Here is a 17,161-nt window from a genome sequence, read left to right on the forward strand (position 1 = left end):
TTTTCAGACAAAAATGGCAGACCTAATTGTGTTGTGTCTCAGTTATGAGAAGCAACTGCTTTAGTCTGTGAAATGGGATCATAATCTGAATATATTTGATTTTAAAGTGCTGGGCAGTAAAATTAATTAATTAAGTAATTAACATTTAAATTAAAGGAAAACAATATCAGCTCATCTTGGGCATTTGAGCAGTGGATTCTTGAAGAACAAATACATCTGTTCTAAATACAGGATCTCGTTCCTGGAAATCAACACCAGTAACCCACCAGTACCACGTGCAATAACTATCTACCATAACACTCACAGAATATTATTATTATTAGTAGTAGTTGTAGTAGTAGTGGAAGAGAGCGTGGAGATGTGAGAAGATGGTACTACAAGATGATAGTAAGACCTGTTATGATGGATGGTTTGGAGACAGTGGACCTACAAATAGCCAGGAGGCAGAGTTAGAGGAGGCAGAGTTGACAATGGGAAGATTTGCAATGGGAATGATCATGGGCTGCCTTAGAAATGACTACACCAAATGGTGTAGTCAATACACTAAGGGTGAGTTTCGAGAGTTTAGAGATGCTTGGTTGGCGGTGGCTTGGACGTTTGCAGAGGAGGGACAATGGATGTTATTATTATAATTATTAATATCTTAAATAATTTCTCAAAGGGTAAAATGCTGTAGAATATATAAGTGAGACCTGTTAATTACATCTGACACTACTTGCCTATTAAACAAGACTTGTACTTTTTTTTAAAAGTTTCCTTTTATGTTTTTGACTTGCCTGTAGTTTGTTTTGCAAAAATAAAAAAAAACATAAATAAATAAATAAAATATATGCAGAATTTCCGATGGTCATGAAGGCAGCACCGCTTTTTATTTCCTCTTGAGTGAACGTGGCTCCACCCTCGGCCCGGCCCCCTGCGCCATAAAGGGGCGGCGAAAAGGCAATGAGGTAATCGGGGTAAACAGTAAAGATGGCGACGCCTGTGGATGGAGAGGGACAGCCAAGTCTAAATGGGACTATTCCCGACCCCCAAACAAAAAAACTGACAGACCTGCCGACCGAGTTGCTCGAACACATCCTGTGCTTCCCTGTCCTCAAACATGTCGACATTTGTAACGTCTCCTGTTGCTGCAAGCGGCTACACGACGTTTGTCATGGAAGGGGGAAGGTCTGGGGACACCAGTATAAACTCAGGTGCTGTTTTTTTGTGGTACTCTATGCTGGCTTCTGGTGACTTTTTGTGCTGTCTATAGAAATGAATCTGACTCTTTTGTTATTTATGCGTAGTTTAGAGCTATTAATCTCCAAATGTCTGCTCTGAGGTGGGTTCGTTTACTGCGAACTCACAGGCAGCTGTCAGCCGTTGACATTGTGCTGATGCACCAAATTCATCATCACGCCATGCCGGTGGCTTACCTCCTGCAACAACAATGAGGCTTATAATTGTTTACAGCTTTTGCAAGTAGCGATTTATTCTCCATTACACCAAATGAATTCATTCACAATGAATTTGTATGACCTTGAATGTCAGCCTCTGATCTGCAGAAGAGTGAAGCTCTTGGCAAAAGCTAGTTACTGTAAGCCCTCCTCCTGAGTGCCTTGGCTGACAGCTTTGCTCTTTTTTTTAAGCAGAGCAAAAGACACCTCTTCAGCAAAATGATAAACAGTTCTAGAGACTAACATCTAATGCTTGAGGCACCAGGCAGTTAAATAATTCAGAATTTTTAATCTGTTTTCCTGTAATAAAATAATTACACTGCCTTTATTAACAGATGGCCAAGACTGCAGAGGTTTTATCGTCAGAATGAGTCTTGTGACTGGCTCAGAGAATACAAAACACGCCATAGAGTTGGGATACAAATACGAAGGACTGTGGAATCGATCTCAAAGAGATTCTTCACAGAAGTTGTGAGTAATCATTTTTATCAGTGTTGGGTTTTTTTTTCATTATCTGTTTTAGTGTTATGTGTGACTTCAATACCTTGTGATAGACTGGCAACACATGGATCAGTAGCAGTTATACATATTTCACTTAAGATGCAACATTTGATCTTACCAACTTAAATGCATGTTTGTGAGAGATTACGTGGGATGCGTCTGAATTTTTTTTATATTTCTTAACACATGCAAACTGTACAGGTTACAAGTCTAGTATTTAGCATGGAAAACACAGATATAATGGTCTTTGTTTGGTTTTTCATGCGCACATATTTATGCAAGAAAACCTGAGCTTTCAGTGTTCCAAACTAATCTTGAGGTCTGTAACGCAGCCTTGCGTTGGTCAGGTGCTGGGAGACAGCTTTGCAGAAATTGAGTCACTTGGAATGCCTGAGCACTTCTGTGAAGATGAGCTGCTCTTCATACTCAACTCTGACAAGAGGTGAGAGCAGCATTGTGTTTATACTATAATCTCAGTACTTGAAATTCTTGCTCTGTAGCTGCACACCCACTGACCTCTGTATTAGGTACACATGTTCAGTTGCTCATTAACACAAGTGTCTAACAAGCCAATTACAGAAAATCAATGTATTTAGGCTTGTAATGATGACCTAATGCAGTTCATCAACATCACAATGGGGAAGAACAGTAATTTAAGGGATTTTGAATGCAGCATGGTTGTTAGTGCCATACAGGCTGGTGTTAGTTAGCAGTTTCAGAAAATGCTGAACACCCAACATCTCAACACGAAACTGGGATCCATCCTGTCTTGTATCAGCAGGTAAGGCTGGTGGTTGTAGTGTATTAGTGTGGCTGATATTTTCTTGCACACTTTTATCCCTTTGAACATGACTGTGAGTTCACAGCACTCAAACGGCTTTCACAGTCACCAGATTTCAGTCTGATAGAGCACCTTTGGGATGTAGTGGACATTCAGCCAAATTGGGTGTTGATCATGTTAATCCTCTCTAAGACCTCTGTGATTATGATAGCTTTTGTTTTGTTGCATGCGCTCTCCTTTGATCTACCATCTCTCCATTCTCGACTCAAAATTAGGAAAAGCCTGACCCTGAAGTACTATGCAAAGAAAATCCTTTACTTCCTGAGACAGCAAAACATCCTGAAGAGTCTGAAGAATTTCCTGGAGCAGCCCACAGAGCAGCAGTCAGCTCTAGAAGGTGAGGCATCTGTCCCGATAATACAAAGTTATTATACATTTATGTAGACTTATAAATCTCTATTATTACTGTGTTAATAATTTATAGCTACTAATTTTGCTACTAATTATAACATTATACTGTGCTTAACAAATTATTAGTCATAAAAACAACAACAACTACAAAAAAAACACAAATATTTTAGAAATCTGTCAAAAACCTTTTTTAAAACTAAAAATTTCTACTCAAATTTCAGCCGGCAAACTTCTGAGTTCTGAGAAGTCAGACATTGATCCATGACAACATTCAACCATTAAAATGTATTTTTCTGTTCAGGAATGCAAGTAAATGCCTGTCATTTGGCATCTTGAGAAAAAATAATGTGAGTTACTATTTTTCTCCCACCTTTTTTTCAAAACAAATAACAGTCACTTCAATCATTTTATTTTGGCATAAAAAGATACAATTTCGATTGACGAGCTTGTGCAAACTGGTGAATTACCCATTACAGAAACCTAGAAAAAACGAGTTTAGGCTACTGTGGTGGTGGTCTAATAAATTTGTTATGCACAATATATTGAAATAACAGTGCATTTAAACTTTCCGCCTTTTCCTTATGTAATTCCTGTGGTTCCTTTTTTTTCCTCCTTAGGTGCTGTACTAGTTGATCAGTATTGTAACCCACTGGCTGATGTTACACTTGACAGCATATCAGCCCAGCTGGATGAAATCACAGAGAAAGTCAAGAAGATGCTGAGGATCAAGAACCCATCTCACCCCAGCCTGCGTATTGCCCAAGGTCAGCTTTTAAGTCTCACAGAACTTGAAAAGAACATTTGCTTTCTTTTCTTTTCCGTTCTTTTCTTGTCTTTTTTCCCCTTTATTATGTTTCTCCAAAGATTTATCATCAGTTGATGCCTAAAGCCTGAAGGCTTGGGCTTTCCATTTCTAGTGCATTCTAAAAAAAGTCAATATGAGCAAATATGTTTGGCAAAGGTGGCACAGCTGCACAAAATCCATAACCTTCACTTTAATGCAAAGTTTGGTTGATGTTTTATTTCTTGTGTGTATTGCAGGTAACTGTTCTGTTGTAGAGGACTTTGAGCTCCAGAGACAGGTCATTTGTGCCCTTAACTCTGTCCTGTATGAGCAGCTTCAATACAAAGGCAATGAGTGTGACTACTACAACCCCCTCAACTCTTATATCCACCAGGTAGACTTTCCAGAAATCCTTTATCTTCAAGGTGTCAAGCTTTTGAATAATTTTCAAATTATTCTTCTTTGTGGAATATTTTCACTTATCTTCTTGGTAATTGTGCAGGTGCTACTACGTCGTACAGGCATTCCCATAAGCCTCTCCGTTCTCTACATGACATTGGCCCAGAGGCTCGGTGTTCAGCTGGAACCCGTCAACTTTCCCAATCACTTCCTGCTGCGCTGGTGCCAGAAACCGACAGGGTACAGCTTTCATTTAAAAAAAAAAAAATTCAGATCCAGTTACTGACTGAAATTTAAGCTGTCATGCATGAAGTTTATGGAAGGGAAAGCATGGAGGAGAGGAATAAATAATCAAGATCAAAGCATCCATTTTCAGGGTTTATGCACACATAAATCAGTAAATCAACACCCATCAGCATTCATCAGCATCAGCTTTAGGAAGTGGGAGTTTACAGTTTGTGATGTTCATTTATTTTTTTATCTTTCATTTGATTTAAGCTACCACAGACAGTCATTTGCCATTGATTTCCCTTGCTGAGGTTACCTGTAATAGACACAAATGATAAACGGCGATGGCTGCATAGCAGAGGTATGAAATCCAGCTACAGTAGTTAGAACAACCATTCCTAATGGGAGTTTGGAGTATGTTAAATGTATGCCAGTGTGTTTTAACAGACACATAGGAACATGTGTAAACACATTTCTGCACCTTACTCAGAGATAAGGACAATTTTTTTAACTTCCTTTAACATTCTTAAAACTCCTAAGCTAATTATCATTTATGTTTTATAAAATTATACAAAGCTAAAGCTGGTGGCAAAGTGTGTGTTTAATGTGAAATGTGTATTTCTATGACATTAATGGAATTTCTTTTTCCTGCAGGACTGAGGATATCTATGACTTTGTCTACATTGATGCCTTTGGAAAAGGCAAGCAGCTGACAGCAAAGGAGTGCGAGTACCTCATCGGCCACCAGGTTACAGCAGATTACTACAGTGCCATAAGCACCACAGAGGTGCTGCTTAGGATGGTGGGAAACCTGCTTAACATCGGCAAGAGAGGGTAAGGGAAATTGAACACCTGACTCTACAATCGCTACAATCGCTTAGAGATAAATGGAGGGCGGATCAGTGGATGATAAAACAAAGAGGCTAATCAAGAATGTTGCTCTAAATTCCTGCTTATCTTTTTGTTTTATGATCTGACAAAATAATTATGGCATTAAACGGTCTCAAAGCAAAATAAATGATTAAAATGGATTTGATGTCTGTCAGATGAATAAATTAATAGCATCTTCTCTTTACTATTTTATTTCTGTTTTTTTCTTTTTTTCCCCCCTTGTCAGTGAGGGCAATGAAAAATCCTACCAGCTACTCCGAGACTCTCTGGACCTCTACCTCACAATCAACCCAGATAATGTGCAGTATTTGCTGCTGCAGGCACGCCTCTACTTCCACCTGGGAATCTGGCCAGAAAAGGTCAGAATAGCCAACTATGTGTTAAAAATAAGTCTTGATTTTTAGACTACTGAAAGTAGTTTTTGTAGTGTTACTATACTGGAATTGTTTTCCTCATTCTCTACCTAAATTAAGTGTTAAATATTATAAAAAAAACAATTAACATTGTACTGCTATTGCACAATAGTTTAATATGTAACATAATGTGCAGCTGCATAGGACAGCTATTCTCAGAGGTCATATATCTGACATAAACACATTGTGGATTGACTTTTATCCTTTTCCCAGGTGCTTGACATCCTGCAGCATATTCAGGCACTGGATCCCTCCCAGCACGGAGCGGTGGGTTACTTGGTGCAACATACGCTGGAGCACATCCAGCACAAGAAACACCCTGTGACACCCGAGGTGAAGAGGCGTAGTGCTCCAGAACACCTGGAAGTCCAGTATTCAGTCGGCCTTATTATGAAACACAAGCGGTAGGTCACACTGTAATGTCATTCGCCATGCATCATACATGACAAAACCTAAAATCCTTTCTGATCTTTCTCTCTGATCATACCCTGTATATTTGATCACCTGAGCATTTTGGCTCTTTTCCACCTGTTTTATCAGCTCTGGGTATAACTGTGTGATCTATGGATGGGACCCTAAATGTACAATGAGTCCAGAGTGGATCTCCACCATGAGGGTCCATCAGCTGTCCAATGGGGCTAATCAGCCTTTCTACAATGTACTCGTGCAGGATGGGACTTGCCGCTATGCAGCACAAGGTATGAATCATATAGAATAGTGTGGTGATGGTAACTATTAACATCCCCTGTGTACAGGTTGTGTGATTGAAAACAAAAATGTGTAAATAATGTATATACTTGGTAAATTCCTTCACCTTCAAGGTGGCATATAGCTGTTTGTTTGGTTTTGTTGGCACTTGTAATACACATTAATGGACAGAGTCTGATCAGTGCTCTACGTATGGCTTATTTACTGAGTAAAAAACACACAACAGTGGCAGTACAGATTGAAAGTTTGTAGTTTTACTAACTTGGGGTATGTGGGTCTGCTCTGACTTTGAGTGGGAATTCCAGGTTAAAGGGGCATTCCACAAAAACAATCAGACTGGGAACGCTGAATTTCCAACTTTAGACTTGTTTAAGAATGCAGCATTAGCCAGTCTCTCTGTACTGCTCTGGTGCTTATTCCACTTTCCAGAAATGAACAGGACTTTAAGCTGTGATGTGAAAATAAATTTAACTTGAAATTATCTTGATGAACTTAATTTTTCATTACACAATTTTGACATATTATTTTGTAATTGTCCTCTGTGCAGCGCCACAGTGGATTTTAAAATCAATCAATCAGATGTGATTCGTGTCACCCTTTCAGCTTCAATTTATAAGGTTTAACAAGTATTGCATTATTTTAAATACCCATTTTTTTTGTACATAGATGCCCATTTTCAGAGGCTCAAAAGTAATTACTCCATTTACTAACATTCAGTTTCATGGCCAGACAAGGTCAGTTCCCCCAATATTGCATAAGAAATTCAGCAGATAAAGGATTTGGGGCTAATTTTAAGTGTTAAACTTGCATTTGTTAGCTGTTCACTTGCACTCTGAAGAGGCCGATAAGGATGTAGAGGCTATCGTTGGGCTAAAAGGACAGATTACACCGTGCCAGAGAACCTCTAGAGCGGGCTGCAAAGTTCTGGGAAAAAATGGATACAATGTTGATGACGTTCTTTGGACAGATGAAACCAAGATGAATTTATACCAGAATGATGGGAAGGGAAAAGCATGGAGAGGGGAAAAGAACAGCTCATGATCCAAAGCATACCACATCAGTTGTCAAACATGTATGGCTGCCAGTAAAAATGTGTCACTAGTATTTATTGAATACTGACAGCTGTGGTTTACAGAGGTAAAATTACAAAAACATAAGTCCTTGTTCAAATACTTATGGACATGTCACATATACTCAGTCCCACCTGAAGTATGTTTTTCCTTTGTTCTCCAGAGAACCTGGAGCCTCACTCAGCCCCCCTGGAGATTGGCCACCCAGAGGTGGGTCGCTACTTCTCCGAGTTTGCTGACACCTACTATGTTGCCAATGAAGAACTGCAGACACGATACCCAGAGGACATGGATGAAACCTTGTGTACAGTCCGGGAGTTCTATCACAGACTGACACCCAGTGCTGGGAACCAAGAAGAAGCTCCTACCACAGACCAAAACAACCAACAAGCCATGTCTATGTAGCAAGCAGCGCTGTCTAGCACTCTGCCAACCCAGGCTAACCGCTTACAGGTCACAATTAACTTAGCTGGTGCTTTGTTGTCAAAACCAGAGGGGTATACTATGAAGGAAATTCAAGAAAGCCAGGCTTTTGTTGCCTTAGCTGGCGTAACAGACCCTAAAAACCCAGTTGGAGATGATCGGTACCATGACGGTAGTTGTCAGCGTTCTCTATTAAGCTTTCTGCTTCAAACTCTGTGTGTGCTCACATAAAAGAGGGGAGTTTCACATGACATGCAACTCTTCTTGCATATAAAATGACCCATATGAGTGCTACCCTTTCCATTCAGAGCCATTATATGATGATGATTATAAAAGGTGATTAAAATCTATAAGGAAATTTGAAAAATATAACAGTAAAATGCAATACTGTTTACTCACCAGATCAAAGTGAAATCAATTTGACTGAATAGGTATAAAAAAAGTATAAAAGTATAAAAGAAATTATACATTTTCAGTATCACCAAATTAATACATTCACCTTCCTGTGACAATGCAAAGAACCTTTATTCAGTCACTTTAGCAATGTGTGAAAACCTGGCGCTTCCAGATGATTTTCAAACTAAAAACCAGAACATAACCAGCTCCTGACCAGGTTACGAGAACACTACAAGTTACCATGGTGATTTAGCCAGTTAAGACGACCACTTTCATGACACAGAATACTTTATGTGGAAGTAGCTTGCTAAGCCATTGAAATTACTTCGTAGTAGACCCCTCTAGCCGTGTGGAACAGAGAGTTTTTGCTTTGATACATCTGTCCTAATACCCGTGTATTTGTTGTAAAATCAAGGTTCAAATTGTCAGACAATGATGTATGATACTCATTTAGCAGGGATGTATTTTTCACAACCCAAATACCTTCAGAGAGCCAAGTTGGAAAATTAATCAAAACCAGAATAATTTAACTTTAGAAACCACTAGATTTAAAGTAAACAATTAAGCGGACAAGTAAATATCAGAATGAGTGTCCACGTGCTGCAAATCCCCATTGTCTAAAACCAAGGAATGCTCTTTTACCCACAACTCCACGCATCCAGCACCAGTCTTAAAACCATTTACCCTAAATCCCCAGTACATTGACACCCAGACGACTAACTTTGTAAATTGACTTTTGCTTTTATTTCTCCGTATTTTAATGGTGACACTCACTTATGAAGGTCTAACTTTCACATTTCTAGTATTTTTTTTTTCCTGTATATTTACAAGTGAAATAAGTAGGATGCCATGGCTCATCAGTCTTTAATGAAAAAAACAAAAATAAGTGGAACCAATAAGGACACCAACTACTTGAAGCCGAAATGACTGAGTTTTGAGGAGACAAAAAGAATAAAGCGTTCCAGGTTGTAATACTTACTTTCTGACTCATTTCTCTCGCTTAGTGTATTCATTGTTTTCTAGTTCACGACACATCACTAACTACATCTGCGCTAATGAGAAACATGAAGCAGCAGGTGGTTTATCCGCACACTGTGGATTTAGGACCTTGAGGACGCCAGACGTTCCCAGGACGCCAGAAGCAAACTACACTTCTAGTGTCTTGCAGAGGGAAGCGGGTTAATATTGCAACACTACAGAAAAGTTCAAACAAAGTATGCGCTCTGACGGAGCGGTGAAGCAGCAAGAATGGGAGCTTCGCAGACGCGCCCCGAGCACAACTACGACGATCTGACTGACAAAAGTGGATGTAAGTAGGAAGATTCTCGTTTGATGCCGTGCACCGTGCTGTTTGAGTTAAGTGCTTCACTTGCATCGTGGAAAGGCTGGTAGCTGTGATACGCGTCGTCGAGGAAACGAAGGGAGACTAGTGATTAACAATTAGTTGATAGCCGTGCCGACCTGTTTTTCTAGTGTGCTGGCTGATATTAAAACCGCTTATCTTAAAGAGGTCTAAATGGTACTTAGCAAAAGTAGGTCAATTTCGGTTTAAGGCGGAAAGAGCAATAACCGCATTTTGTTCCAATGTTTTTCAAACGCCTAGCTATTTTTAAATTAAAAACCTAATCTCAACGGGAAGAAGAGAGGTTGATTGCTTACACGGAGTAGCTGTCAAAGAAATGAGAAGGTCCCATAACTTTGTGTAAATGGGCTCGACATGTGACACATGGTGTGACAGGTGTAATATTTACGTACTTAATATGCAAAAGAGGATCTTTAAAACGATCTAATAGCGATAGTTATGACTAACAGACGCAAGTTTAAAACCAGGTCTACTGTTCAGTGCGATTGTATACATTGTTGGCGCATTGAGGCACTCAACACTTTACCGTCTGTATGTGGAAGAGTGAAATAAACAAGTTAAAACACTAGTAAGTAGAGTTTTTGTTTTTTCGTCTTCTTTTTAAAAGGCGAGTCTCCAAGTAGCGGCATGCCAGTCTGATAAACGGGGATTAGATTTGAATCAACTTTATGGCTTTTGTATGTTTGAGACTTTGAACTATTTTATTGCCTTCATTTCTTCAAGGTGCGTCTCTCTCTGGGCTCAGCTGGAGAGCTTTCTGGACTTGAGTTCTGCGCAGTTTGATGAATTGATATGTTTCATTGCACCCACAAGTGTGTGTGCTTTTTGTTGAGCACAATACTACAGATTCTTCTGTTGTTGTTGTTGCCCCCCCTTTTGGCTTTGGCTAATTGGTCCATGAAGTTGAGTGTTTGTTGCACCACCAACAATGACTAACAAACTGGTTTGTAGAAAAGCATTAATTTACATGCTCTTGGGAAACGGGGGAAAGGTCACAATAAACAGGGGTGTTGTCCACAATGATTAGAAATTCCAAACTAGTTTGATAAGGCACCAGGTAGAACTAGAAAATCATGCTTAAGGCTTCTGGTATGTGTTTGTAGACCTAAAAAAATGAGTGCTGATTTAAGTAACCATGTGAAATTGCATAAAGGTGTTCAGTTTGTTTGCACTGCCATTAGACTGATAGCAAAGCAGCACCCATACAATTTGATTAAAAACAAACAAAGTTAAGTGAATGTATAATTATAAGCATTACTGTAAAAATCTTCACAAATACATTCACATTGTTGATGTGTGCTTCTTTACAGTTTCACAGGAGCAGATCAAAAATCTTTACCAGAGATTCCAGCAGCTGAGTGGAAATCATGAAAAAATAAGGTAACGTGTCTTGTTACATGGGGGTCAGCTCGCAAGTGGTTTTAATGGAAACACCTGGGCTTTCTTTGGCTGATATAGTAGTATGGCAGTTGCAGAGTGGCAGTTCAGACTCACAATGGAGACGTTGCAGTTGCTGCTAAAAGATGAAATACTGTATGGTCAGGCTGAGGAACTGTGAGGATTTCTGGCTTTTCCAGCACAGACAAAAACAAGTAATGTAATGGTAATACAGACACACACCAAAAGAGAGACATTAGGCAAATATAACATGCAGATAATGATGCATTAGTAATACAGAGCAAACACTTACTGTGCAAACACACCACTTCATATATAGACATGCCACATGATCACAGTGGCCGGGTTTTGGTTCCTTATTTTGAAAAAGAAAGGGGGAACAAATGTTTGTTCTGGTAGGTTGGACAGATAGCACTATTCACACTCATTACCACCCTCTAATGTTATTTAAATTTGTCCAAAAAAAAAAACCCCAATCTGACTGTGTAGTAGACTGGAGTATAGTGAACAACAGGTGCCTTGAGTTGACAGGTTGCGATTTGGTACCACATGAATAAAACTGAATTAAACCTTATCCTGTCCCACTGCAGCCGAGATGACCTGGAGCGCATACCGGCCCTGAACAACAACCCAATCAGAAAGCAAATTATTACTGCATTCTTTGATAAAAGGTGAGTACAATCAAATGACACCATATTCTCTCTGTTACCTGTATGGTTAATGTCAAGATGACTGAACTCTTTAATCAGAATCAGTTGTTTACTGTCAACTTCTGTGTGTTTTGGCTGATGAAAACAATAGGCTGAAGAGAACCTAATATGTGGAAGTAACTGTTATTGTTGGGTTCAGTCTTCAGCTAAAAGAACATCCATACACTTTGTGAACACACATTATCCACCTGTTCACATGAAGCAGCAGCTTTGAAAATGAGGGTTTTGTTGCTATTACAAGACAGTTGTTGGCATTTTTAATCACTGTGTCATGCTTTGGAGGGTGGAAAGCAGCAGAACAAACCACAATGAACTGCATAATAAACAAGCTGTCTGTGAATGCATGTGGCTTCTGCTCACAAGCAAACAGCTCTTGTGACAAACTGAATAAGGAAAAAAATGTTTTATTTTCCCACAATATGGCGATATTTTCATCCATTGTATCAAAATGAATAGTTTAGGATTATCATTATTTATAGTTATTCTTTTTTTTTAACCAGAAAAGGCAGGAAAATGCAGAAATTGCATTGGTTAAAACAAGCCTATACATTGGTTTGTTTTGATTGTGATACAGGAACCAGCATCAGAATGATGTTGGCTCCCTTGACGAGATTGGCTTTGAGCAGTTCCTCATGGTCATGTCCCACTTCCGCCCTGTGAATTCAACAGCGACAGAAGAAGAGAAGGTGACTGTAAGAAAACAAAAGCTTCGCTGTAAGTATCGAGGTGGTTTTGTTTTTTTGTTTTTTCCCCCCCCACTGCTGTCTTCACTTCTCTTTGTGTGTATCTCAAGTTTAAATTTTTTTAAAAAGTGTGCCGTGCTTCTGGATAAGACTGTGTGGTGATGCTTACACATAAATGACAACTGAATTCTTCACTGCTTGTCCAGTACTATATTGAGAGCCACAAAGGTATTTATGACCAGACTGGGAATGTTGCCCAGGACAGCCACACAATGTCAAATGTCACAAGTATAAAGGTATGATTCGTCCTATTATAGAAGAGTGAGACACATGAGATTCAAATAAATGCTGACGTGAAATCTGTGGGAGAGCCTTGGACCCAAAACATGGTTGAAGTACAGTTTAAAGGGAAAGAAGGCTTTTTAAAACCAGTTTTTTGTTGTTTTTTTGGGGGGGGGTTGTTTTTGAATCCTTCTAAGCAGTTGTTGTCAGATTTGAATAATGAGTCTACGCATGTAGTTATGCCCCTGTAACCGTGTGTGTGTGTGTGTGTGTGTGTGTGTGTGTGTGTGTGTGTGTGTGTGTGTGTGTGTGTGTGTGTGTGTGTGTGTGTGTGTGTGGGGGTTGAAATAAATTTAGTATCTTATCTCTATAGGAATAGATAATAATTAGTCAGAGTGTTCCAGTAGGCACTACAGTCTACATTTGTGATTTCTCTTTATTTTGGACTCACTTTCTTTTTAAGCTACTTGTTGTATAGTGGGACAAATGCATATAACACAATGTTAGATGATAAGGAATATTTAACATTTGCAAGTGACAGCAAATTGTGGGTTAGCTGAGTAATTTGTGAGCACAAGTGTGTCTGTAAATGAATTGAGTCATTCCTCAACCTGCAAAATTATCTTTAGCAGTACCGGATTCTAGTGCTTGGTTCTTAGTTTTGCACGGGGGCAAGGAAGCATGACACAGTATGATACCAGAAGAGCTCAAAATGACAGATGCATGATAGGATCCAGGTAGTTGGCCTTCTTGTTCGATCCATGGGTCAAAACCTGAAGCTACAATAGCAGATGTGACTCATGGTTCATACAGGCAATTATTAATTTCTTTTAACTGCCCTAATTTGGTGTGGTCCTGGCATATTCTTTCTGTGTTTCATCATACCTGATGAATGAATGTTTACAGTGTATATTGTGTAAGACTTCTTTGAAGTCTTACAAAAATATGCCCATAAAACTTGACCTTAAAGCTAATTTGTCTCCTGGCTAAATGTCTAATTTGATAAAACATGAACAAATGTAATTTGAAAAGTTTTTTTACTATTCTTGGCAGTTTTATTCCTCTTTAAATTCTAAAGAGAAGAAATGGCATACCACAAACATTTTTAATGTTAACACAACCATGACGAGCAGGAAGGGAGGGATGAATAGAAAGGTAATATAAGTTTCAGTCTCTGACAACCTTAAACTATGGAGGCGTGCAAGTGACTAATGTGACCTCTTGTGTACTCTTGGAACTCCTTTTAAGAATAAATGACATTTAGAATAACAAGAAGAAGGAAAAACAGTTTGCTCTCCAACAGTCAGTTACTTGACATAAAAAGAAAGGAATGCTTTCTGTGTTGTCACCTGTTGTTTCTGAATATTTACTTCCCATGTTTTATTTATTTAAACTTTGGGCAACTTTTAAGTTAGCATAGCCTTCCTACTGTCACACTGATACATTTGTAAAACGGAGACAATGCGACATTAAATCTCAGATCAGCAAAATAGTCAAAATGTCTGGTTATTAGCAGAGAGTAGTTTATGGCTGTTACTAGTAAATTTGTTATGGGGCTACAGTAAATAGTTATAGTACTGTTATTCCAGTATCTTCTTAAGCATACGTCTAATTGCTTCTTCCTCAACTTTCTCTGTGAAATCCTGTGACTTGATGAAAATCTGATAAACCATTTTTCCTTTGTTTGTGTGTTTTATAGTCCTGTTCAACATGCACGACACAGACAATGATGGCATTATTACTCTGGATGAGTACAGGACGGTAAGAGAAATTAACCATGCACACACTAGCATACACAATAGCTGCTGATAAGAAGCCTTAAGTAAAAATTCCAACACAGGAACATTTAAACGGAGGACATAACAAACTTAATTATTGTAAATATTAAAGTCACTTTAATTACTTTAATATAGCTCAAATTATTTATAGAGCATTTTAAAAAATGACATTCATCACAGGCGAAAACAATGTTACACAAACCTTTTTATTACAGTGCTGTAATGTTCAAAGTTCACCTGTGGGTTCAAAATAAGACGGGTAAAGAATAATACTCTATTTAATCAACAATTACATTATCTGTCCTGTCAGTTATGTTGACTGATTTTGTGAACAGTCGACTATTGTGTCACTTTGAATTGTGGGACAGCGTTATCTATTTTCCTATTATAAAGGATGAAGTAATCAAGGGAGATTGTAAGTGAAGCACATTTCTTAATGGTTTATTAATTTAACTAGTGCTTACTATGGCTATGATGTAGCTCCTTGCGTGTAAGAAAATCTGAAGGGCTGGCTTTCACCAGAACTTACAAATGCATTTTTCCTCAGCAGTCCTGATATAGTACGTAAGTGCCCTTGAGGAACTTTTTTTTAAATTATTTGTGTTGACTTTTTTTTTTTCTTCAGGGATTAAGATAACCAGACTAGGTCATATACTCTACTGAAACCCAACTGGCCCTTGTTTTAAACACTAGGCAGCATTATAAAACAATGCCACCTGCACATAACGTGTATGTACTTTAAGTATTTTGTATTAAAAGGCTGGACTGTGGAAATGTTGATGACTAAATGTACATCTCAGGTTTAAAAACAGAAATCTCCTTGAAATTATATTTAAGACGACTCATCAGCTAATGTTGCAAAAGATTTAAAATGCCTTGCACTGAAAGACTGACTGAACCAGTCTGTACACACCCACATGGCCCTCAAACAGCATTATCAGCCAAAGCACATAAAGACATATAACATACAGTACTCTTCAGCCATCTTCACCGTTAATTTTCGTGTGAAAATAACATGGTAGGCACCTGCTGTGACACATACGCGATTAACTGCAAACCAACTGCAGAACAAGTTAGAGTTTAATAGCTCAAAAGACTGTTCATACTTGCAAGAATTAACCCAGATGTTAAGTTGGGTTAAAGCAAGATTTACAGATAATGTTTTATCACAAAGACTGTTAATATAAATCCAAGTGGATTTTTGGGCACTTAATCGAAGCAAGCTGATTGGCTGCGAATACCATTCTTAAAATATAACAGCTGAATTTCTTACCTCTCGCTGTATTTGGAAATCATCGTGTGGAGTCGACTTTTAATATTCTGTTCACATCCAAGGTGGTAGAGGAGCTGCTGTCTCAAAGCGGAGCCATTGAGACCGAGGTTGCCAGGTCGATAGCAGATGCTGCCATGCTGGAGGTGGCAAGCACAAATGTGCCCCACATGGTAAGAGAACTCACCAAAGCTGAAATGTTACAAGAAATTTGCACATGTGCAGCGAAGTAACACAGTCACTGGTCTCATTCCAGGCCCCGGATGATTTCTATGAAGGAATCACATTTGAGCATTTTGAACAGGTTTGCACTTACCTTATATATGCAGATATATCTATATATTAGATTTAGATGGATAAATATATTTTCAATGTAAGAAAAACATTTTGTTTTCTGCCCACAGATTTTAAAAGGCATTGAAATGGAGTCCAGGATGTCCATTCGCTTTTTGGACATGAACACCGCAACAATGCGTTGTGGGAAATTAAGCTCTTGATTGGGTTGTTGTAAGGAAATATTTATGTTGCTGCTGTTTTAGCACAGTGTCACCAGTCGTAAAAAGGAATGAAGCCAGCCACTTCTGATATAAATAAATAAATATATAAAGACAAACAAATATATTTTTGAACAGGAAAAAATGCTAAATAAATGTAACACACTGCTGTAAGTTCATTTTCATGCCAGTTTTAAAGACTGCATGTCACTTGTGCCTTTCTAGAGTTCTTCAGTTAAGCTTTAAGAATTCAGTTTTTATGTTTTATTATCTGAAAAATAGCTAGTATGAACGAATGCAGTGAGGTTTACATTTAGGCTTTGGTCACAACACACACCAGTGTCTCAGCACTACAACTATTCTACAAGCTCCACTGCAGCCAGCAGGTAATGTGAGGGTTTCTTTATACTAGAGAGAATCTTCACTTTAGCTTAACTCAGCGGCTACTCTGGCATTCATGGGTCAACTGTTATGGCATCCAAAGTGAGACGCTGCAGGCACACACCATTTCCTCTGTAGCTCCAGAATAGCTCTTTTTGCTGTGTTCCTCTGTTTAACCAACCACTACTGATGTACTGTAGAAAAATGCACTATTTTTGATTACTGGTATATGGGAGAGTGTACTTTCTCTAAGGTGAAATCTGACATCCCTCTCAATTAATTCTATTAATAAACAAAATAAATGTGAAGAAAAATGCTTGTGTACATTTTTTTTGTTTTAATAGGAAAAAATATTCAAATG

The 17,161-nt window shown here is 38.6% G+C and overlaps 2 protein-coding genes across 3 annotated transcripts; both read left to right on the forward strand.

The window, feature by feature from the left end:
- The first annotated feature begins 762 nt into the window (after nt 1-762).
- fbxo21 (F-box protein 21) lies at nt 763-9,419 on the forward strand. Of its 2 annotated transcripts, none has more exons than XM_026188833.2 (12): nt 763-1,193; nt 1,772-1,907; nt 2,270-2,379; nt 2,994-3,115; nt 3,747-3,893; nt 4,171-4,307; nt 4,416-4,552; nt 5,195-5,374; nt 5,658-5,790; nt 6,058-6,248; nt 6,385-6,542; nt 7,786-9,419. In XM_026188833.2, the coding sequence occupies exons 1-12, from the start codon at nt 970-972 to the stop codon at nt 8,025-8,027; spliced, it is 1,917 nt and encodes a 638-aa protein (XP_026044618.1). In that variant the 5' UTR covers nt 763-969; the 3' UTR covers nt 8,028-9,419. The 2 variants fall into 2 exon arrangements, with proteins under 2 accessions (XP_026044618.1, XP_026044619.1); XM_026188834.2 differs by having other exon boundaries at nt 2,285-2,379.
- Nucleotides 9,420-9,451: 32 nt separating this feature from the next.
- Nucleotides 9,452-17,114, forward strand: tesca (tescalcin a). The gene is made up of 8 exons (XM_026188836.2): nt 9,452-9,750; nt 11,115-11,184; nt 11,793-11,873; nt 12,487-12,626; nt 14,577-14,638; nt 15,991-16,098; nt 16,182-16,229; nt 16,330-17,114. Exons 1-8 carry the CDS (start codon nt 9,690-9,692, stop codon nt 16,420-16,422), a joined length of 663 nt encoding a protein of 220 aa, XP_026044621.1. The 5' UTR covers nt 9,452-9,689; the 3' UTR covers nt 16,423-17,114.
- Nucleotides 17,115-17,161: the final 47 nt, after the last annotated feature.

This window comes from Astatotilapia calliptera, chromosome 12 (genome assembly GCF_964374335.1).
Source record: "Astatotilapia calliptera chromosome 12, fAstCal68.1, whole genome shotgun sequence".
Lineage (NCBI taxonomy): Eukaryota > Metazoa > Chordata > Actinopteri > Cichliformes > Cichlidae > Astatotilapia > Astatotilapia calliptera.